The sequence below is a fragment of the Elgaria multicarinata genome, chromosome 4 (assembly GCF_023053635.1).
Source record: "Elgaria multicarinata webbii isolate HBS135686 ecotype San Diego chromosome 4, rElgMul1.1.pri, whole genome shotgun sequence".
NCBI lineage: Eukaryota > Metazoa > Chordata > Lepidosauria > Squamata > Anguidae > Elgaria > Elgaria multicarinata.
Window position 1 is genome coordinate 78,556,128 of NC_086174.1, and position 24,576 is coordinate 78,580,703.

General features: G+C 42.8%; 1 protein-coding gene across 1 annotated transcript in view; it reads right to left on the reverse strand.

Annotated features, from left to right (window-relative positions):
* ECT2L (epithelial cell transforming 2 like) overlaps positions 1–24,576 on the reverse strand; it is a 35,982-nt gene that overhangs the window by 4,557 nt on the left and 6,849 nt on the right. Inside the window, exons 3-17 of the mRNA XM_063124609.1 lie at positions 23,966–24,128; positions 22,527–22,779; positions 20,505–20,641; positions 19,144–19,241; positions 16,885–17,023; positions 14,674–14,842; positions 12,458–12,586; positions 10,519–10,611; positions 9,867–10,049; positions 8,597–8,700; positions 6,281–6,403; positions 5,106–5,320; positions 3,531–3,678; positions 1,851–1,924; positions 282–438 (exon numbers count right to left, since the gene is read on the reverse strand). Of these exons, the coding sequence (XP_062980679.1) occupies positions 282–438; positions 1,851–1,924; positions 3,531–3,678; positions 5,106–5,320; positions 6,281–6,403; positions 8,597–8,700; positions 9,867–10,049; positions 10,519–10,611; positions 12,458–12,586; positions 14,674–14,842; positions 16,885–17,023; positions 19,144–19,241; positions 20,505–20,641; positions 22,527–22,779; positions 23,966–24,128 (2,185 nt within the window). The remainder of the gene's footprint in view (positions 1–281; positions 439–1,850; positions 1,925–3,530; positions 3,679–5,105; positions 5,321–6,280; positions 6,404–8,596; positions 8,701–9,866; positions 10,050–10,518; positions 10,612–12,457; positions 12,587–14,673; positions 14,843–16,884; positions 17,024–19,143; positions 19,242–20,504; positions 20,642–22,526; positions 22,780–23,965; positions 24,129–24,576) is intronic.

The window sequence follows — 24,576 nt, forward strand, 5'->3', positions numbered from 1 at the left end:
GAGAATACAGGTAACTATATTGTGCATTTATGTTTTGCCTTTTGTGGCTCCCATGGCAGCTATGGGAGACAACTTGGAATGGGACCCCCACTACGCAAGGAGAAAGTATTCAATCCCTACAACACCATCCTCACCCAAAGGTGGTGGGGAGGCACAGCTATTTAAAAGAGAATTATACTCTGAGATCCAGTATTGGATATCCCATGTAAAATGTTTTTAGTCCCGAGTGTCTCAGTGATCCGTGCAAGATTAACACACTAAAAGGAATATAGTTGACATACCTGATCTACGTAATCCTTGCATTGTTTCATTTGCTTAATTGCAGTAGTCAAACCTTTGTGGTCAGTGTGTTCTGAAGGAGTGTGCAGCCTCAGAGCATACAGGAGAGTGAGGTACTCTTCAACCCTTTTAGAAGGGCACAACAGAAGTTCCTGTAGGCTACATATTGTACACATACACTTAATCTGTGCTTTAACTAGAAAAGCCATGTGTGTTCTAAGTTTTGCTGTATTGTGCACTTGTCAAAGTAAACCTCACAGAGCTCGAAATTCAGAGGTATACCAAGCCATATCCTCAGTTCTACTTCTTCTCTACTTCCCATTTGTTCAGTCTGCTATCCCACATGTAAAATCTGCTGCTATATAGGCCACTCTGTTCTTTTAAGAAGGTCACAATATTTAACCTTTCATCGTAACTGAGAAACTGAGCATTGATGTATCGTCATTTGCAACCATCATGTATGGGCAACTTTAAAGGGCCACAACACAGGCAGGCAGACTGCTTAAAGAAATGCCAAACTGCCCACACATCATTCAATTGTCTACTTTCAATTCTTCTCATTCTGTCAGGCTAGCCCTGAATGAGGAGCACTGTCAAAATACGTTGGGGTGTATATATCAAATTACTTTGCTCTCCCTGCAAAAGCAGGGAGAAACCCCCCAGGAGCCAACAGACGTAGAATTGATTCTGACAGGCCAGTGGGGGAAAATATGTCTGTGGGTGCTCCCCAGTCTTCCACCCTCTTTGCCACTCTTCACTGAGACAGGTAGAACCCCTCCTCTCTCTCTGTGGCCAGCATGTGTGCCATTTGGAAGTTCAAAAAGCCTTCTAGTTACTGGGACTAGTTGTGGCCTGGTTTAGGAAAAGGGGGAATGCTGACATTTGATTGTGAAGAGAGCCCAGATGATGGACTAGGAGTAGTGCAGCAACTGCTAGATCTATCTGAAGTTCCTTTGCAAATCACTGGCCCAATCCATCTGACAGACCCTGGATTACTGGGAAAAAGAAATAGCAACAGCTACATTTCTGTGGAAGTAGCCTTATTCAAAATGGTTTTCAAATGGATCCAGAAGTGGGTGAGTTGCAGAAAGCATCTTCCCTTTCTACCACTCTGTTCTTATCCCCTTCTCACGAACAATCATTTGGATATGCAGAATTTACTTTGAAACACTAAAATATTGGAAGTAAACATTAAAAACTAGCTAAGCTGGTTTATAAGAAATAGGCCCTGTAGTGTCTTGCATTAGCATTTTATAGAACTACCAAAACTAAAGACTATTCGGAAGTTCAGTTACAATATAGTAGAAGCCCTAACTTTCCTAGTTTCCCATGCTTTCACATACATATCCTTATGGGTTAATCCAGCCCTAGATGTACACTGGGCATGTGGTCTGATATTTTTTTAAAAAGCATTTTTAAGCCTACTTTTCTCTTTCCCCATTTTCTAAGACTGAAAACACCATCAACAAAAGTATATTCAAAGATAGCATGTAAGAAGCTTGTACAGATCGCTAACAGTTTTGCTTACATGTTTTAGCAGTCCTTTTCTCTTTTTAAACCCCAAGGCTTACCTCCTCATGGTAGTAACCACAGTCTTATCGTGTCTCTTCAAGAAAGCACGAAATAGTGGAACAGCCTCCCGGCACTGTGAAAGCAAGTGGTTTTGACTATCAGAATGATTTGATTCACAAAACTATGGACTAAATAAAGATCAAGTATAGGATTCCTATAAGCCAGTGCTGTGGTCTGCTATGCAGCACCTTGACCTCTCAACTCCAGTGCTGTGAGGTAGCCTTGAAGCTCAGCCCTGTTGTGGCTCTAGCGTCTGCTACTAGCACTAGCACCATTAGGACAAGCATCTGCTCAGTAAATCTGTGCCACCCAAAGAACATTTTGTTAGGCCAGAAGACTAGCTGTGAGGTTATACACACACCTCGTTTCGGGGCTTCTCTAGGGAGTGCTAACCACCACCACCCTTGAGCAGTGCCCTTAGCAGGACCCACCACTTCCACAGTGGAATCAGTGGGGAGGAAAACAATTGGTGGGAGCATAAGCAACCCCATTGGAACACAGAAATTGTATAAAATGTCAAAAAAAGATAAATTTCAAGTAAAGCATTCCTACTGAATGACTTAAGAAGCTTAGTTTGTAGAATACGGCATATGCGTACCTGTCCATTGATATAAAAAACTTGTTTAATTTTTAATTACTACTGGTCAGTGGCTACTTTGGGTAAAAACTTCTCCAGGGCACAAAATTTAGTCAAATTTAGCTTCAAAACAAATTTAGCTTCAAATTTTTCCTGTGATATTCAAACTGCATGTTACCCCCACCCCACTTTATAAAATGTTGAGTATGCAGGTGTGCCATATAGATAATATATGTCCAGCTGTGGAGATGGGAGTGACTTGGCAAACTGAATGGCCCTGTTCAGACAAAATGCTAAGCCATGATTGGGCCTTTTGCAGCAAATGGTTAATGAGTGTGTTTAAACCATGGTTATGTAGCCACCATGGTTAGGAATGGTTCACACAACTCACTAAGCCATAATGTTTAACTCAAAATGCTTAACCACCATGGCTTACAGTGTCATCTGAACAGGGTCAATGTGATCACCAGGAGTTTGATAATCTTATTCTTTTCTGTCTAGACCTGCAAAAATGAAGAGGTCAAGTAGGCAAGCTAACCTGTATTAAGCTGCAATGCGTGGATCACAAGCTGTGCAAGTCCTGATCAAAATGGGGTGGGGGTGCACAGCTAAAAATTAATAGAGGTATTAGGGCAGGGCAGACAATGAGTGGGAGAAAGGAGCCTTGGCATAAGCAAAGAAATTGTTCCACAATTCCACAATTCATTAGAGAAAGCTAATGCTGCTCCCAGCTTGGCGATGAACAGATTAAAAACATAAAAATCCCTAATAACACAATAATGAAAACATATAAATCAATAAGCCTGGCCTCCAGAAGGAGGAAACTGAAGATCTTGCAAGCATGACCAGAAATGGTCTTATATCTTTTTGTTTTGACTTCATTCTTTTTGAGAGAATTCCCCAAAGAAACAAGCTGTGCACATGTAAGCAAAAACAAAGGGTTTCCACCATTGTAAAACTATAAGTAGGGAATACCTGAAGTCAGTTTTAACACTGTTGGGTAAGGAGTGGTTTGAGCTTCAACACATACATAAGAATAGGACAGAGTGGAATAGGGGGAAAATACCCAACGTTTAGTTCTGCGAGCGTAGTGCGTTCTTACCTTGTCTATAGTTTTCAGAATTACTGCATAGTGGTTGAAGAAGTTTGTGTACGTTTGAAGCTGCTGGCCAAATTTAATGAGTATGTCTCCTACGTTTTGGGCTGGGCTCCATTCATTAAGTCTTTCTGTTAGCTCATCTAAAACCCACCTGTGTTTGGAACAGACGTACAGGGTGTTTCTCTCTTCCTATCTGGTTACAGGCAAGTTCAAACAGATGATGACAACATGTTTGCTGATTGAAAGAGAAACCTCTCTCCCAATTTGAGTGACATAAGCATTAAAGCTTGTCTCAGACTCATTAATATTGCTGTGAATGTTGAAACCATTGTCTAGCTCCACACTAGCGGAACCCGGTGTGAATAAAGAAGGCTACTGCCCCAAGTAGTAACTTACACAGGTAAAACCCTCAACCCCCAAGTATTGAGACATACAGGCCTCTGACTCTGAGCCCATCTAGAGTAGCCACTCTGCTGGGGCAGGGTGGGGGCTGGAGAGGCCATAGGAAAAATTGTTACCTGGCCTCAACTGTCCCCACCCACCAGAGAGGCCCCTTGCAGACCTCTCTGAGGCTATCCAAGGCTGCTTTTGCAACCTTGGAAAGCAGCCAGCAGAGTTCTTTCCGCAGTGTCTACGAGGTTGTAGCAGTGTCTGTTGTGCGATGGTCCCTAAGACACCCTTCTTGGGCCTTAGGATTGCTTTCTTGGTCATTTAAACTGTGGCAGCATTCCTGAATATCACTCCTGGAGAAGCACAAGAAAACTGCATGGCGTGATACTTAGCAGCGGCAATTGCCATGTTTTAACAAACACATGGAGAAGGACTATTTATCTTCAGAAACACCAGGGATGACTGTATCTCAGTGGTAAAGCACCAGCTTTGCATACAAAAGGTCATAGGTTCAGTCTCTGGCATCTTCAGGTAAGGCTGGGACAGTCTCCTGTCGGAAACCCTGGAAAGCCATTGTCAGTCAATGTAGACAATACTGAGCTAAATGGACCAATGGCCTGACTCAGAATTAAGATTGTCTTGATATTACAGTGGCAGCTAGTTCTTGCTATGTAAAAAGTTGATTTTCTGAGCGCTAAAGAAGATGTCACATGACTTATGCATGCAATAGTCTTGTTTTAGTCTTATCCTTCATTAAAAAAGCTGAAGGAGTCTGCCATCTTGGTGGAGGGCTCTGGTGGGGAGAAGAACTGCCTAACCATTTCTCAGTCAGCCATTTTTCTGCTAAAAATATTATATCCAGCTGCTTTGCCGCCCATGGAAGAAAATGAGACCCTTCCTTTGTCATCACCCCAAAATGTCCCTGCAATGAAAACTCCCATGACTGTGTTTCACTAAAAAAAAAAAAGTAATTGGAGACTGTTACCTGTGTCTGTGTATGACATTATATGTGTCTGCATGTCCCTAAAGACCTAGAATTTGCCTCTACCCCAGATGCACTAACTGACCACAGCTTGTCATTTCAAAAGTGTGACGTCCCCAAATCCCAAACTCATTTACTTTGTTTAGAATTAGGACCTTGGTCATTTTTTAATCTTAACGTGCTTCAGCACATTCTATGAAATGTACCTGTTCAGTTGTAAGATGTTCAAGATATCTGAGAAGATGAGCTGAGCACTGACATGGCTTAGGATGGGTTGATTTGAAGCTAGCGCTGCCTCCAGTGGCTTAACATAAACATCTCTTATAACTTCCAGGCTGTGCACATACTTCCTCTCACTTAACAAAAGCTCGTCGGCAAACCCTTTGCGTTTGTCTGCTGTGTCTTCATGTAGTTTGCCACTCTGAAAGTCAAAGTATAAGAGATTTAAGTCAGCCTCATTTTTTCAACAAAAAATTTTTTTTTGTTTCAAGAACCTAGCATATGGCTTTGGATATTTGATAATGCATTTTTAAGAGATCCTAACTTATGTTTAGGGCAATGTAAATATCTAATGAAATAAGCATGAAAGAAAACTGAAGTGTTGGTTTACCTCAAAAGCCTCTTGGGTTGCAATCCCACTTATCGAGAAGTAAGTCCCATTAAACACAATGTGTCTTACTTCTGAGTAGACCTCTATATGATTGCACTACCACTGAGACTCCTCCTCCCTCAACTATTACCACCATCAGGCTGTATGGAGGGAGAGCAGGGCCATTCCATCCATTTACCATCCCCCCTCTTCTTTCATTTTTCCTTGTGTGTTGCATCATTTTAGATTGTAAGTCTACAAGCAAGGACCCTTTTTGGCTGAGGAGCAAGCTAAAAATAGTTTTAAATTAATTCATTTCACATGCTGCATAGAATTATTCTGAAAGCATAGCTAATCTGAAGCTGTTCTAAAACACTATTCTATGACAGATTCAAAAAATATGCTTGCATTAGATATAGAAATAGGCTTGATTTGTCTTGCACTGGCTGAACTGTGTCTATCTTGACTACAAGTTTCCATATTGGAAATGTATACATTTCACATCAGATTAGCTTTACAGATCACAGAGTAGAGAACTAGACTAGGATCATCCACTTATGTTCCTGGTCTGCCTTTCTCCCTGTAGTGAAGTCTGATGTAATTAACAGAATGTCAATAAAAACTAATTAAAAAGCCCATTGCAAATCATTACACACTTGCACTCAAACCACTCAATATCCATTGTTCCACTTCCCTTTGTTCAAGATGTCCAATCCTGCCAGAGAACAATGCTCTGGAACAAAAAGAGGAGGGACCAGAAAAATACAGGGGTTGCCCAATGCTCTTTTGTACCTTAATTGGCACGTGAAGGCTTGCTTCTGGATTGCTCTTGGTCAAAAATACCTCGCTTCTGAGCTTTTCATTTTTATTATATTTCTTCATCAGGAAGTGTGATAGAAATTCCAAAGGGTTTTCCTAAGAAACCATAAAGGTAAGTATTCGAGACAATACGGTCACTTCAGCCCCTGCGCAAGCTTTCTCACAGCCTGAGGCAAGAGAGAACATGCCCTGCATGGCACCTCCCTTTCCCTGCCTTCCGTTTCCCTTCGCTCCTGCCACATCAACTCTATGTAATGGCCAGAAAACACGGCTGTGAGGCTCTTGTGAGAGCCCTGAAGCTGCCGCTTCCAGCCTCATGGCTCTCCACAGAGCCAACGCAGTGGCAGCAAAAGTGAGGGGGTGCAACAAAGGAAACAGGGCGGTTGGCTCCTCCAGAAGGCCCCGCCGACTGCTCTCTTGCAGCAAAAGGGCAGCTGGCAGGGCTCTCCAGAGCACCTGCTGGAGACTGCGGCAGGCCTCACCCTGCTTCATGAGAAGGCTGGCCCTGGTGTAGTCCTTTTCCTGGCAGAGGCAGCTGTTGCCATGTCAGCCAATAAGGGATAAATAACAGGATGTATATCAAGCAGCCCCCTTTAATAGATTTGCACAGCCCCAGCCCCATCGTAATAAATGGAGGCTGCAAAATAATATTTTATGATCTGCTCTTAGCATGTAATGGGCCTCCGCAAAAGAAGCCACTGGAAACCGTTCCATGCAACAGCTCCATGTTAGGATCGTAAAGTTTGGAACCTCCTCACCACAGAAGCAGTCACGTTTAAGCATATACCCTGGCAGTGACTGGCAGAAACAGGCAGTGTTGACATGAAGGATCTCCATGTGATTGGAGCAATTTGAGTGCCTTTCACACAAACGTTGCCCTGGCATGCGTTACTGTTCCTGGTGGCCTTGCCGTGAGAGTTGTGTTTGACTGTTTTCAGACCAATGACCTTTTGATGCAAATAGGCATTCTATGCAACAAGGGTACACACACATGCCTTTGGGGCTGGCTGTCCACCAGAGGGAAACTCCTCTGCATGAGCATAACCAATGCTCACCGCATTCTTGCGTCAAAACCTTTACGCATAGCAATTTCAGAAGCACTGAGAACTGTCACCCTTTCACCCTTGCATTTTCTAAGCAGGGAAGATTGGTGCACTAAAATGGACTGCAACGCTATGTTGTTTCTAACAGACCAGTTCTACTTAGCAAATGGAACAGAGATATTCCCACTTGCCGGCGCTTCTATCTTTCAGCCTGAAGGCCAAATTCAATTTCAGAGGGGGGTTCAGGGGCTGCACTCCAGTGGTGGATGGAGCCAAAGGCAAAATGGCCGGTGGGAGGGGGGGGGCAAAAATGCCAGAACATGGTAGCTTAAAGCTCTTCCTGCCAGGAACTAAGCCTTAGGAGGGGCATGTCAGCCTTTCAGAATGGGGGAAAACTGTGCAAAAGCCAGGAAACCACCAAATGACTGGCAGTTCAGGGAAAGGGTGTGTGGCCATGGCCATCTGGGGAACCCTGGAGGGCTGCCTTGGCATGACCGGAGGCCCAGATTTGGCCCACCCCTGCCTTAAGAGAAGTGAAAGCAAAAGCTGCCTTCAGATGTTCCCCATGTGTACTCTGCTCCTCTCCTGACATCATGCCCCCTGCTGACTCTGCTTCCTTGACACAGTTGTGTAGAACACAGTGTCTGTGAAGGGACACCTGTTCACATACACAAGCATCAGTGGCAAGAAGTCCACTAAGACATACAACTTCTGATGTGGGGCCAGAAGGCACAGTCTCAGCCCCCTTCTATCTATTTCGCTTTACATGTGAAGGGGAATTGGGATAAAGGGCTATAAAGACATTAGATTATGCATTTGATGAAGTGGATCTGAGTTCCCAGAAACCTATGGCACAGTTAAATCTGTAAATTCAAATGCCACAAAACTGTTGTTTTTGCTTCCCTCTAGACATTTTTAAGAGAAGGGTGGGCAGGCTGTCTCCTGAGCTGATACGCCTGGTCACATGGCACCTTATCCCAGGCACACAGATGTGGAGCAAGAGACAGAAGCAGGGGTCAGGGATTGGAGTGGTGCAGCAACATCGCTGATGGCTGCTGCACTAGCACAAGGGGTTGAGTGGGCTGGGTCGCAGTGGCCCATTAAACCCCCATTAAGCTGATTCTCTCACTACTGAGTCAGCTTAAATATAGCACAATGGGAACTAATCTTAAACAACACCTTGAAGTCAAAACTGAAGGGCATAACAACTTAATTTAATATATTTAAAAGCAACAGCTTAGCTTACATGGTTTCCTCTTGAGGCTTCTACTAATCCATCAGCCAAATCCTGGGCTATTCTTCGGTTGTCTTGAATTTTAGACCAGCTCACAGCATCAAACATAATCTGACCTGCATATATCAGTTCATTGTTGAAATGTTTAAGTTGCAACAGGCTTGGCAACAAGGCATGGAGTCATGAGATGATCAAAGTCATCAGCTGGCTCCTCAAACACATCATGACTTGCAGCTGATCATGTACTAAGAGCCCTTCACATGACATTTCTGACAGATCCCACCATGATACAAAATGCATTAACTGTTAGTCTAAGTACTCAATCAGTTAATATGACTGCGCCCATTTTCATTTGCCTACTGAATATGGTAGTCAGGAGAATCTATTCAGCTCAAGGACATGTGAGACTTAAATGCCACAAATGTTAGGAACTGTGTTCAGGGAATTCAAGATGATTGTATCTGTGCAATGCTAATGGGGTGCACTGTATCTGAGTCTATGGAAGCAACATTAAGTTAGTGTACAAGCGGCTTCAAGAAATACGCCCTAAATCTTAATGCAGCAGGGGAAGAAAGAAAATATGAGGAGTTCGTCCTCAAACACATTAAACAACCAGCCTTCCCTTCCCTCCAGATGTGTTGGACTGCAACTCCCATCATTCCCAGTCAACATGGCCTCTCTTTAGCAGCTAAACACTGCTGCTAAAGAGAGGCACATTTCTGAGGGGCTCATAAATATACTTGACAGGCCTGGCAGTATTTAGGAATGCAGTCAGGTAACAAATGACCTAACTCGATCTCATATTTTGTCAAAGACACCAAAAGCAGTGTATGTGGAGTAATGTCTTTGAACAAAATATTCTTTCCATCTGTGGCGTGGAAATTACAGACCAATGTACAAAAGGCATTTCTGGCTCACTTTTGTGCTTACACAGGCACAAAACGGTCCTACACACAAGTCACATGAAGAACAGGACATACGACCCAGGTGATCCTTAGCTACAGCCAAAGCTCAATCACCACTTGTTTGCTATTAGGTTATGATTAACTGGGTCTGTACAAAAATTACACATAGATGCTCCATACTCGACTGTGCATGCTTGGATATTGTACTTCAGTATAACCACTTGAGAACTGAATGTCAAATAAGAATCAACCAGTCCATTCATAGTGGACGGGAAATGATCTTCTATAGTTTCACAAAAATACTACATTTTAAAGGCATTGGTATGACCTTCTGCAATAGAGTTCTACTTTTCAAAGCAACAGTGAGGAGAGGTTACCAAGAATCTTGCCGGCCACGTTCTTCTTCAAGTCACAAAAATATGGTCTCAGCTTTATCCTGACAGCTTTCAGTGCTTCTTCCAGCAGTTCTGTAAATCTGAGCCATATCTGCAGTTTTACTTCATTGAAGTAGAGTGATGGAGGTGGGCTGCCTCTCTGGTTTCCCAGCCATTCACTGAGGACTATAATAACAGCAAGTTATTTCCCCCCACTTGGATTACTCTGCTAAAGGTTCCAGATAATTCTTTTCACTAGCATGTATAATAAAAGCACAGTTATCCTTAGTATTGTAAGATGAGGTCATTTATGTTCCTAATGCTAAATTGGGTTTTTAATCCCAAGGACAGACTTGTACAAAACAGAGAAAAAGAATAGTCAGTATCTTTTTCTGAGCATAATCTATTTATCAAACTGTTATTTAAGAACTAAAACCACTGGTAATTGTGTTTGTATATCAGGTAGTGCCAATGATTCAAAGCAATGCAACATATAAAATCAGTGGCTTCTGCTTATGTGCCATCAATCATTGTGGGAGAGAAGATTGGATGTAGCAGATTTAAAACACGGCATGAAATCAAATACTTCACACACACACACACACACACACACACACACACACACACTTCAAGGATGTGTAGTATTTTTGCTTACTGTGCTGATATGATCCAGTTGCTATTCCAGTAGGAGTCCTGAAGAACACGCCAGTTAGATGAGACAGCTGGGAAAGGACCTCCATTCCTGCCTCTGGAAAATTATAGTCTTTTCTACATACTGTAATAATTAGACATCACTAAAACAAAAATCAATATATGTTTCTACTAATCCAGTGGCTATGTAAACCTAAGCTTTGTTAAAATCCTGGAAAGAGAGAAAACACTTCACTTATTTATTAGTAAAAAATACACATGAAATTTGTTGTTACATTTTTTCTATACTAGTGTAAAGCCCATGTCACCATAGGCAAAACACAGTATTCCTTGACACCTGCTATGTCAAAGCTGTATGGAGGTTCCTTCCTTCAACGCAACTGAAGACTTCCTCACGCTTTTCTCCACTGAATGACTTTCACTTCTTCCCCTCAGGCCTCAAGCTCATCTCCCTCTCTCTTCCCCACATTTTAAACCTGGCTTCTCCAATGGCTGCTTCTCTTCCTCCACTGCCTCAGAGCATTCACCATTCGACTCACAAAGCCCAAGGTCCTCTCTCTGTCCCCGCATTTGTGTTTTACTCCCTGCACGCCTGTGTGGCACAGAACTATGTGGGAGCTGTAGTTCCCCATCTGCCTCAAGTTCCTGGCCAGGGCATGGAAACACACTGTTTGGCTATTAAAGATCAAGCTGACTTTTTTTCAAACTTTCAATTTTTTCTGTACATCTACACTGCTCAAGCTTCAGTTTAAAACAAAAACGAACAAAATCAGTGTGGTAACTCTCGAGTAATAAGCCTTGTACTACCATATTCTTATATAAGACAACCACATTGCATATTTTAAGAAACAAGGCAAAGGAAATGATTCACTAACCATTTACAAGTGGGCTCATCCCACCTTCTAACATTCATGTGATTACATTCATATGGTCAGGGTACTATTTCCTCCAAATATAATGGAGAAATTACACTTGAGGAAATAACACTCTGACAATTACATAAATATTGTTTGCTTGACAGCTCATTTGTAGACAATTTCTCTGTCAGGGAAGATTGATTTTAAAAGCCTTTGAAAAGGGGAAAGAAGCTGATGCATAAACAATTCTGACAGAATTCTATGCTAGCACAAAAGTGCTGAGAATAGAACGAGTGGCAACAGGAGTGCAATGTCATTGATGTCACACTGAAGTTGTGGGAGTGTCCCGACAGCATGAGCATTGCTGGTGTAAATGGTACAAGCACATTTGTTTTTTCTTTCCCTGACTCTAAAAGGAGTCACGGTCGGCCTTGCCATAAGGCAAAATGAGGTGGTCATTTCAGGCAGCAGATGCTGGGTGGTGCAGCCGCAGCCACCGCCCCCTGACTATTCTTCTCAATTGGAGGACAGAGTTGTGTGTTCTAGGCAGCCTGCCTTGCGCCCTTTCAGCTAGCCTGCTGTCCCATCAGTGTCAAGATTCAACTGTCAGTTCATTTGACTTCTGTAGGTGTCCTTCACCTCAGGCAGCAAAATGTCTTGGGGCAGGCCTGAAAATAGTAGAGTGCTGTTCACCTGAAGGAGAAACTTCTACTCGCCATCCCTGAAGCTCCTTGGCAAGTAGCTATGTTGCTGCAGATCTTAGTGACTAAGGACCTGGCATCTCAGATACAGACAAGAAACTAGAAATAAGGGGGGGGGGTGTTTTTTTTACAAAAAGTGTGGCCGCCTCTTCACTAAAAAAGGTGGCTTTGCAATACACTATTGATGCTTACGGCTGAATAAGGCCAACCTTTCCCAAGCTGGTGCCTTCCAGATGAGTTGGAATGCAACTTCCATCATGGGAATGAGGGGAGCTGTAGTCCAACACAGCTGGAGGGCACCAGCTTCTGGGAGAAACCTAGATTAGACCTACGTAAGCAAACCTAAAAGGCGTCAACACTAGCCATGGTGACAAACAGAACTGACCTGATGCTGCCAGAGGAAGAAAGATGTCAATATGGCTACCATCTTCTGGAGGGGAGATGCAGCTTCTTAACTTCTCCCAAAATTGTCTCACCTCAGGCTTCTGAAGATTCATGGTACTGATTCTATAATCTGAATGAAACAGAGTAATTCAGCAAGTAAAATATTTTAAGTTTTGTTTTCATTTTGACTATTTTCATAGTCAAACCCAGCTTCCTAAGACTGAAAATGACCGTCTCCCTTGCCAAGCATAGGCAAGGTCTTCAGCTCTCCCTTAGTCCCAACTAGGGGGGTGCCTATACACTCTGAAAGCCCCACGATGGTCCACGGTGCCATTGCATTGGTTATACGACACAGCAGCCACCTTGCAGCCACTGCAGGGCTTTCCACGAAGCTGCAATTTTTAAAAGTCAGGAACTTACCCTGACTTTTTCGCCAGAGCAAGGTGAATAAGGCGCATCTTCTGTCTAGCCGCACTCCAGCGTCACCGTGGAGGCGTTCCCTGGGCAGATGGTGCTCCCTGATTGGTTGCCGTCTACCTGGGCAGGCCTGGAGAACTGAATGGACACCAGAAACCCTGCACCCTCTCTCTGTGTCGGGGTTAGCCGCTGCCACTCCGCAGCAGAGAAAGCGTGGGGTTTTGTTTAACATAGAGGCAATCCGGCACCTTATAGGCAGCCCCTGGATGTTTCACGGAAGAGGCACATAATAGTTGCCTGATTTTTCTTTTCATGAAAAGCAGCTCTTGGAAGCTGTAAGTTTGTATGGAGACTGCGTTGGACTGTGGCAGGAGGGAGTAAGGAGATGGTTTATGCTTTCTCATCCATCTGCTTTCCTGCTAAAAATCACCCTCCCTCCCAGCTACTTTTCTATGCATGGAAAATAGCATATTTTTTTCCTGCTGCTGGTGGGAAAACAGCTTGCAGGGGAAGGGAGGATGTGATTGAATAGAAAAAATGGCCAGGCAAGAAACAGTTAAGCCAGCCCCTCCCTTCTCCATCTTTTCCCCACTCAAACTCACAGTCTCCCACAGCTGTTTTTCATGTTTAAAATAAAGATGAAATACTGACCCAGCCAACAATATTGGTTGTGACATGGGCGAGTTTGGAACCATCTCATAATGTAAAAGCTGACTTATGCAGGGGTGGCCAAGTGACTTTAAACATGCTAATGTCTAATCAAAATTAAAGGTGAGAAAGGAGAAGTCAGAAGAATGTTACATCTCCTGTGGGATATCTGGTTTGGCTGTTCAAAACGGAGGTTGACCAGTAGGAGCAATTTACATTACAGGAAAGTGAAGGAAATGGCAGGCACATTCAGCTAGTGAGCCATGTGAAACCTACAGAGTTCCATGGAAATAAAATGCAAGGGCTGATGGTTTGGAACTCTGGAGATATGGAAACAAAGGATTGCCAAATGCATCCCATTGTTCTCTAAGAATGTTAGACATGATAGAGGTGTATAAAATTATGCATGGTGTGGAGAATGTGGATAGGGAGACAGTTTTCTCCGTCTCTCATAATGCTAGAACCCATGGTCATCCCGTGAAGTTGACTGGTGGGAGATTCAGGACAGATAAAAGGAAATACTTCACACAACACATAGTTTAACTATGGAATTCGCTACCACAACAGGAGAAGGCTATCAATGGCTACTAGTCCTGATAGCTATGTGCTTCCTCCAGTAGCAGAGGCAGTATGTCTATGCACACCAGTTTCTGGGGAACATGGGTAGGAGGGTGCAGTTGCACCCATGTCCTGCTTATGGGTTCATGGTTGACAGATGTTTGGCCATTGTGTGAACAGAGTGCTGGACTAGATGGACCCTTGGCCTTATACAGCATGGCTCTTAAGTTCTTATATTTCATATAATTCTAGTCTTCTTTTCCCTGAATGTTGTTTTGCCTATTTAGCTGGAGATTAATCAGAACAACATGCAGGTCTTACTCACCTGCTGACTGCAGTGCATCTCTAAGAAAGGTTAAAGTCCTTCTAACAAATGATGATGACTGGAAATATACTTGCCAAATACATTAATCTACTCCATGAAATATTGCTCTGCAATACCAAATAATGTCTAAACAATTTTAAAACAATCCTACCTTTTTTCCCCATTTCATTTATTACATTTTTCTACTGCCCAAGAGCCAAAGCTCACTGAGCAATTTACAAAGATTAGAAACCTTAAAAATACAATATTGTACATAATACTGCACATACTTTGAAGCAAGTTTATCTCTCTGGAATCTCCATCACTAATAATCCCAATAGTCTTTGCTTTTTGGCCATCCAAAGCCTTCTCTATATAATAAAGGAGGCTTTTCAATGTGGTGCTGCTATGTTCATACACTACAGGAACTACTTCAGGCTTAAGACTGTCCAAAATCATCTAAAACAAAGAAAAAGAAAAGGCAAAAGTGAACAGAAAAATTGCCATATAGTTCTCAGAATAAAAGGCAAAAACTGATGCAAAGATTATCTTTTGGAATAAATTACATTTATTTTAAGGCACTAATCTCTTTTTGTATTGTGATATGTGTAAAAGCACATGTTATTGGTTATAATACATTCATTCATTAGGTTTTTGGCTGATGGAAGGACTTTAAGGGCACAAATTGCTACAATTCGCGGCTTGTCCCAGCCAGCATGGCTGGCTGGAAGGATGTTAGGACTTGTCTGGCTTTTTTCTGCCTAAACTGCATTGGATTATGCTTTAAAATAGGTATTGTTCACACTGGGAATCAGCCCAAACTATATTGTTCTATGAAGTCATAAATCCAGTTTCAAATAAACATTATTGCTTTAAATAAGGCAATAGTAAGCTTATTAAATTAAGTTATTCAGTGAAGTTAAACTGACAAATTCAGAACTAATTTGAGGGGTTACTCATAAGCCTCAGCCAGTCAAAACTACTACCCCTTGTGGTAGGAAAGGGTTCCTTACAATGAACCATGTTTATGGTTGCTATGTTACACATCTGTCAAACTGTTCAAGAGTTTACTGCAGGTGGGGAATGTCTGGCCTGCCAGATGTTGTTGGACTTCACTCCTAGCCAACACAGCCAATGGTGAGGGATGATGGCAGTTGCAGGCCAACATTTGGAGGGCCACACCTTCCCCATCCTTTGTTTACAGACCTTTCCATGCTGAAGACTACGTTTCTCCACTAAAGGAGCTCATGTGGAACCCCCAAAATGAAAATGTGGGGGGAAAAACCTCTGAGGATTTTAGCCACAGCACAATCGTAAGATCTGCACAACAACAACTGCACACTGAAACATGCTGTGAGGAAACTTGAACAGTGGTCCCAGGATCTGGATTTGGAACCAAAGCAGTGATTGCATTTGCTGTGGCAATGTGTTCTTCCAAGCAAAAGCTTACCCCTTGGCAAGGAAGGGGCAGGAAGTATGGCATCATATAAGGTTTTACCTTTGAAACTCAACCTATGCCAAACTAGCAGGGAGGTGGTGCCCGGCTTTAGCTGCACATCATTGTTCAAAGATAATTTGTAGGTCTGGACATGTACATATAAAACGTTACAATTGTATTATAAACATAATTGTGTTTACAATTGCATGTCTTCTTCTTAAGCAACAGTATAAATTCCTCACCTAGCGAACACTTACAGACATCCTTCTGTGAACTGGACAGAGAGCTTCGGCTATTGGGTAGTATAGAAATACAATAAATAAATAAATTCTTAATGGTCTTGTGTGTATTTGATATGCGTACGTTCTGGATGGCACCTCTCATGAATGATTGGAGTAACATGGCATCTTCTTCCTCCAGTACTAGATATTGCCATATGCACTAGAAAAATGCCCATTGCTATGATAGGAACTGTACAATACGTACAGTTCCTTAGCCCGCCTTTGAGATGAGGTTAATAACATGTGGAGAGGGAAGACCAAGCAAGGGAAAGTCTGCAGAATTGGGCCTGCTCCTTCCTCCTTTCCCCCATTGCCTTCCTCCAATCTTAGCTCATACCATGGGCAGTATCCATTCTACCTCCACTGGTTCCATTACACAAGAGTGACCCACCTCTTGAGCAAAAGGGTTTTAGCGCTTCTAAAAATAACAGCAGAAACTGGTGGAAATGCTCATTTCTGGATGGGGACAGGTCAGTGGAATTCCCTTCCGCCAGCTCCACAGACCCGCCCCTTTCTGGAGATTTCGGGTTTCTGCTCATTTCGGGTTTTAAAAGTGCCAAAGCCTCGGGGTGCAAGTGATGGGTCCCACAACTGCTCAGGCACAATAGGATATTTCCCAATGATTAGTCTGGGTCTGAAAAGAGTTTCCATTTGTTGCCCAATTGGGTTGTCTTTCTCCCATTTCCCCCTTATGGACTGGGACCAGAAAAAGCAGATGACATAAAATCCCCTGAAGGAAGGGGGGAAAGATGAAGACGAAGACCCCAGAAAAGCAATCATACCTCATATGCAGGAACACGTGATGATATCAAGACCAGGTGTGGCTGAAAGGAAGGCACCCCATTGGGAGAACTTTGGGAAACAGTCAAACAACGTCTATGAGGTAAGACCGGGTAAGAGCTGCTCCCATCAACATTCTTTCTATAAGAATACAAGTGTCATACAGAGTTAGGGAAGTATCCAACTGTCTCATTCCATTAGCAGAAATGACATTCTGTCTGTGGAAGCACGGTTGCACATAACTCTTGTGCAACAAGTTGAGCATAATTTTTGTGCAACCCATTGTAGAACCCATTATGCAGCCAGTTGTGCTTTCCATTTCTGCAACGTGTTGTGCAACCAGTTACACAAGCGAAATGGGGCAACTGCTTGCACAAGGGAAAATTCAGCGGAGCTCTGCTTGCGCTATTTGAGTTTGCGGAATTACACTTATTGGATACTGCTCTAAGTTGTTTAGTGCAAAATAGAAAGGAAACTTGAAACTGCCAGCTTCTCGCGCCACATTGGTTACAGAGTGAAGAGGAAGGCATGCCAGTTCACATTTGGAGGCCCTCAATGCATAAAATATTAAGAAGTCATATTGCCATACTACACACATTTCCATAGGGCATCCATCCATCCTTCCTTATATTTTTCTATTTAATTGTATCTCAAACACAACACTTAAGATTCATCCTTACTTGCCTATGTTGTTGACATTCCCATTAAACATTGCACTAGATGAAGACTTGCTACATGTTGGGGATTTTTCTTTTCTTACCATGTCATGTTGTTGAATTATTTGTGGCTTACCTCTCAAACTTGGGCCACTTTTTAAACTCTCTATGCTCCTTCAGCATTAAGTACAGACACTCCTTGCACACAGCTCTGCGTACATAATTCGCTGCTGGGCACATAAGGAACTGTGGATGGGACCCTGCTCCAACACTGGTGCTAGAAGAACAGGGCATACCTGACTCACTCTTCAGACCAGTGAATCAGGGAAGAAGGCCTAGGCCTGAAGTTCCGCTAAGCTCCTTTCTTTTCTGCAAAATCTGTGGTTAACATAGCAGTTTTGGTGACTACAAAACTACACCTCTGCTGCAACAAAGTATCACTGGCCTGTCTGCTGCTGAATCCTGTTATTTCCTGGAAATATGTGTTACCCTCCCTTCTTATCTATGGGAGGAGAGGGTGCTCCATTGGCTTAGCAGCAGGGCTGCCCATTCGAATCTCCATGTTTCTGAAAGTGTTGCCTTCAGATTCCATTAACTGAACAGGAAAACCAGTATTTTGCTCATTCAGCCTCTGAAGGGCATCTTGGGGATGTCCTCAGAGTGAATGTCTCCTATCTCGAAATGCCAATCTTGCAGCAAGGAAGCACTGCTGAGAATGATACGTAACATGTGCCTACAGCAGCAAAGGTTTCAGAGACTACCACATTGTGCCAAGTTGTTTCTTGCCACTCTGTGTGTGAGTGAGTGAGTGAGAGTGAATTTCCATAGAAGAAAGAACAAAAGCCACATAAAAGGTGCTTTAAGCCCCTGAAGGCAGATGTTTCATTATGTCAGAGAGTGCACCAATCATGAGAGTGCACCATTGGGCAAGCTATCTGCTCTCTCAGATTGGGGATTGGTTATGTAAGAGGCGCAGGATACAAATTGGTACCTGTGAGCAGGATAGAAGGGAAAGGGAGAGGAGGACATTCTTCCCCTCACTTGCCTCTGCTCCCAAGTTCCTCACTCAACAATCTTAGGGAGACCAGAGCCAAAGCACAATGTGGCACAAGGCAAGCCTCCTCGGAATCTGCTCTCCCACAAGATTTATGGAATCTGACCGGCAACAGGACCCTGAGAAGACAGCATCACACAGTCCAAGATATCTCAGGATGCAGCCCTGAGCCTCTATAGAGTCCTCCTCTGTGATGGATTTAGGCCACAGAGCAGGGGAGGTGAGCTTGTGGCGCTTCTTCTCCAAGGCGATTGTGAGAAATTATCTTTGGCTCAGGAGGAGATCCCCCACTTTGATACCACCATTTTGGCCCTACACCCATCCCAGGAGCTGTTTGTAACCTTCGTTCCTTTAGGCCCCTAAACCTGGAAGCTTGGACCTTGGCCAGCCAAGGACTTAATCAAAGGCTCTTTTGGGCATGTGCAAGCCTCACCCCATCATCCTTTGTGGCGAGGGGTTGAATGGTGAGGATCCTCACCAGTGCTGCGGGCTTATGCCACCTCCTGCCAAACACTGCTTACCTTTTTGGAAAAGGTTTTAAAGAGGCCCACTCAAGTGGTTTTTCCACTTCCAAGTTGAAGCTCGGTACAGATTTAACATCTTCAGAACTTTGTTTCGAAAGTATATCTTTGGGTGAAAGCATTTTTTTCTAAAACATTTAGAAAAAAAATATTGAGTGAGATGTCTGGGAGAGACTCCAAAGATGGTGGGTGGCTGCATACTTTAGTGGGGAAATGGAGAATGATGACCAGACTCCAGGAGAAGGAACTGTACAGGTAGTTGTTAAGAGGGGGGGGGAGGACACCATTCTCAGAGGCAGAGTGTAAAACACAAAATGGTCTATCCTTCCATTAAATTCCCATCCACAACTTGGATTTCTGGTACTTTCCCCTCCAAAATACTCAGTATTTTGTGGCCATTGAGCATGCTGAATTCTCATTGGGCAGTAGTGGGCTCCCCCCTCCATAGCATTTCCCCCCGTAAATGCTGATACCTCATCTTGCTATGGATGGTGCAATTTCGGTTCCATAATGATCCATACTTATAAAGTGGGTTCACTATGAGCACATAACAGGGCTTTACAACTGTTGTGTTTCTCAGAAAACTCCTACTTTTTATGGGAGGCAAATGACGAGGCTTGCTAACTAATCCACAAAGCTTTTATTAAGCAATAAACATCTCTTCTACCTGAAGCGAGTCTAACCTCTTGGAAACGTCCCCCTAGGCAAAACTGTGCAAACTAAGCAAGACAATTGTCAGCTCAAGAAGAATAGGAAACCATTTCCCAAGTGCCCGTAACTTCATGGAGCCAGGTGCGGAGGCAGGTTCTGGCGTAATCAAACTGACTTTCTCATGCTTTCCTTCCGCGCCATGCATTGGATCGAGGCGGGTAACAACATTAGTACAGGAATCATCATATCTTAAAAATTCTTGATTTCACATTGATCTGGGTAGGCCTGCCTGAAAAGGCTAGTCTTCAAAGCTGCCTTAAAATCACAGAGAGAGTTAATTTTATGAATCCCTTCTGGCAGGCTGTTCCACAATCCAGGGGCAACAGAAGAAAAGGCCCCCTGGAAACTGATGTCAGCCTAGTCTTGGTTGACTGAAGTAAGTTCTCCCCAGAGGACCTGAGCCTGCGGGGTGGGGTGGGGACTGTATGGGAGACAACCCACAGCCTGCCTGCCCACCCCCGTCTTAATTACAGTCCATAATAAATAAAATAAGGCAAGAGCCTAACAACTCTGATCTCCCACACTGACCTTGCTCAGATGCTAAGATCTGTTATTAAAAATTAGTTTTTTAGGCAGGCATTAGATTCTGCATCCGGACACAGAATTAAGTTCTGCATCCACACACAGAAGCAAATGATAAGGAGTCAATAAGATAATATGGGGGGCGGGGGGAATAGTACCTTCATTAGTAACAATGGTTCTGGCAATGTAGCCTGGTCTTGGATAGTCTGGGACAAATTTGGCTGAAATCCGGATTTGTAAAATCCTGAACTTTGTGTTCCACTTATCCAAGGAGGACGAGCTTTGAATAATTCCTCTGAAAAATAAGCATTGTTAGACGATGCCATTTAATCCCATGGGTTTCAAAAGGCACATATTTCTCATGCTGTCTGGATACATCTTTACAATTACTACATTATATAATCAGGTTGAAGACAAGTTTTCATACATCCAGCTATAGATTTTATCTAAGATTTTAGCACAGAAGGCACATACAAGTAGGTTTGCACAAGTGCTATATCACAAGCACAGACCTTGGTGTTTAACTTCATATGCAAGTATGCTGGACACGTACGTACATATGCTGGAAAACCATATCTAATAAAAATGGAATCCTAATGTTCTCGTATTTAATTTTCATATACATCATAACAAATGTTTGGTACTATTTGTTAAATTATCCCATCAATATTTTTTACTGTAATAATTGTGAGAATTTCTTTCTGTAGGGGATAACAAACATTGTAAAAATTGCTTAGAAATCTTATTTACTTATCTCCAGGCTGCAAATCTGCGATCTGTAGTTCTGCATTTGCTAATAGGCTGATTTAATGTAGTAAAGTTTCCAATGCATTTTTTTTACACATTGAACTAACAGTGGAACATTTCCTTTGGGATGCTTTCATTGCCTTTCTCCTCACTTCTACCTGGAAATAAATCACCTAGTACCCCTTATGCTGTATTTTTCTCAATACCAAAAGTAGCTGGCACATTGGATACTATCACAGAAAATTCCAGCATCTCAGTTGCAGATTCCAGTTTCTCATTAGCTAGTAGAGGCAGCTGCTGTACCTTTTTATGAAAGAAATGCAAGAAATATGTGTGGAACACCATGAAAGACTAAGGGTTATATCCAAGGTGACACCAAACAGAAGGCAACTCTTACAATACCTCCTCCCTGGGGCAGCTCCATCTAGCCCATGGAAAGCCTCTCTGGAGGATCAGAGAGAAGAATACTATGAGTGCCATCACACAGGGGGAAATCACGTTTCCTTATCGTCACTTCTCCACCCGTGAGTTTGCCCCTCACTACTTCCTCTTCCCGAATGGGCCACGTGCACATTGTTTACTTCCTCTTTCGAAAGAGGAAGTAACAAGGTACAAAAGCGTGGGTGAAGAAGTGACGGTAATGAACCGGGGTTTTCCCCCAGGTGACGATGCTCTCAGTGGGCCGTTTTGATGGCGCTGCCTCTCCTACACACAGCAGGAGATAGCAGCAAGTTCTGTCTCAAAAATAATTGGGATTTACCGGGGTCTTATTTTATTGCTCGAAGAAGGCTAGAAGGGCCAGGAGGCATGCAGGGCGCAGACAATAACATGAATAGTGTCCAGTAATGAGTGTGCAATAAAACACTTGTCTGATGATGCCCTAAATGCTGTGAGCTGGATTGTACAGGGCTGTAGAGGGAGGGTGGAAGTGCCTAACACCAGCAGAGAAAACTTGCATTCACAGAGGCTTTGCGGGGCTACAACCATTGGATACAATTCTAAGGGACAATTTCCAAGAAGATCTTCTGTGCAAGCTCCATTGAAAAGAATGGCAAGTATTCAAAAATACATCCTTGCTCTTGCTCAAGGCTCATTCATTACAGGGAATGTATGTAATTTCTCAGGATTGTGCTATAACATTCTTACGACTTTGCTGTGTGTGTGAGAAACAAGAGCTACCATACAAACCAAACAACCTTCTCAGCTTTTCTGTGAAACAACAACACCCATCCATATGCATACCTGCAATTTATTTCAGTTCAGTAGAGCAGGTTTGACTCTTTTGGGCTCAATGCAGCTCATGTCTACTTGGAAATAAGCCCCATTGAGTTCAATGATACTTATTCCCAAGTAGGTTGGCGCGCAATTGCAGTATATACATGGGATCCTCCTTTACCAGTACCTAAAACAAGTCACAGTTTCAGCCCACTTACTCTTCTGCAGAGCCAATCTCTTTCGAATCATTTTTCGTATATATTTTGCATGCAGTTTTTCTTCTTCCTCTTCATTTTCTATGTTAGGTTCATTGAGAGTCCCATAACATTCAACACCTTCCCTGGGAGTGAAGTAATCCAAGTTGGTTGCACAGGCTATATAATATTGCTTCCAAGCACTGTATTCATTTTTTTCAGGAGTGTAAGGAAGAAACCATCCTAGCCTAATGCATTTTGGCATCCACAGGCAATCCTTTAGTGAGAAAAGTAAAAAAACACACACAAATGTTTATTTTTAATGGGAAGCTATTATCTAAATGTTAAAGAGTAACAATATATGACACAATTCTTTAATGAAGTATCATGAATTGACCTGGCTCAGACTTCCAATTAAAACAGGGGCTAGAGGTCAAGATCAGGCCATGGCATCTTGTACACAGATTCCTGCTGCTGCCTTCTACTTGGGTTCAAAGGCGCATGTGACCACCTTCAACTCAAGTTAAAATAAATCAAGTGTAGTCCTAACTTTGAGAACCTGGGTTTTACCCCAGGATTCTCATAGTTTAGGAGTATTTATTATTTATTGGGTTGTAACCAATTGTAACCAAATCATTGGGTTGTAACCAACTAAGGGAAACACCTCTAAAGTGCCTAATATTTTCTAAGTGCTATAAAATATTGAAAGAGAAGACAATCCTTTCTGTTGGACTCACAATCTAATAGAAATAATACAGAAGGGGAAGAATGGAATGGCAAAGGAAGAGGAAAGCAAGCTCTTCAATAGCTGGACCTCTACTGACTAAAGGATGGGGTCAGATTAGGGTATTTATTTATTTATTTATTTATTTATTTATTTATTTATTTATTTTATTACATTTATATACCGCCCCCCAGCCAAAGCTCTCTGGGCGGTTTACAACAATTAAAAATAGTAGACATTAAAAGTATACAAAAAAATTTAAAAACATAAAAACAGTATAAAAACAACAACAGTATTCATTTAAAACAACAATTCTGGGGTCCATTAAAACAAACTTAACATTATTAAATGCTGTTAAAATGCTGTTAAAATGCCTGGGAGAAGAGAAAGGTCTTGACCTGGCGCCGAAAAGATAACAACGTTGGCGCCAGGCGAGCCTTATCGGGAAGATCATTCCACAGTCGGGGGGCAACCACTGAGAAGGCTTCCCTTGGAGTAGGCACTCGGAGGAGGACCTTAGATGTTGAGTGCAGTGTATGGGTAGGTTCATGTCGGGAGAGGCGTTCCATCAGGTATTGTGGTCCCAAGCCATGTAGGGCTTTATAGGTTAAAACCAGCACCTTGAATTGGGCTCGGAAACATATAGGCAGCCAATGCAAGCGGGCATATAAAGTAAAAGACCCAGGCAACTTCCTATGCGGATTGGCTCCAGTGACGATTGTATGCAAGGTGGGGTTACCTGTTCGGTTAAAAACTTCCAGTGCCAGTTGACTTGAGCTGCTGCACAAACGTCCTTTGGATTGAGAAAGGAGAATATATACAGAGATATGAAACGGGGCAGCAAAGTGGTGAAGTCCACTTTGGTCACTGGGATATTGTCTACAAACCATTTTTCAGCAAACCTGTGAAACAGGAAAGAGAAACAGGATGATCCTCAGTAGGTGTTAAGTCCTTTTTGTAATTCTGAATGCCTCCTTGGAAGAACGAATGAAGGTTCCAGAAGGATTATTCTCAGGAAGCTCAGAAAGATCTGACTGTGACATTGCCAGGATGCAGTCACTGCATGAAACCTTGATTTATGTGAACCATAGATCAACACCATGGTTTTCAGCTGCTTGCCTACTTTTGTTTTTCACCTGCTCGGCACTCCTAAATTCACTTCCATCTCCACCTTCAAAGGGTGGTTTCAGCTGGTGATAAACAAGCCAAAAAGGGTAGTTTCAGAACCCAGTTTGTTGCCCTCAAAGAAGCTACAGTTTGTGGACAGGTTCAGATTCAGACATCAAAATGAACTATGGTTTTGAGTTATGTCTGAACCAGGTATCATGCTTCACAGCAGCCAGCTATAAA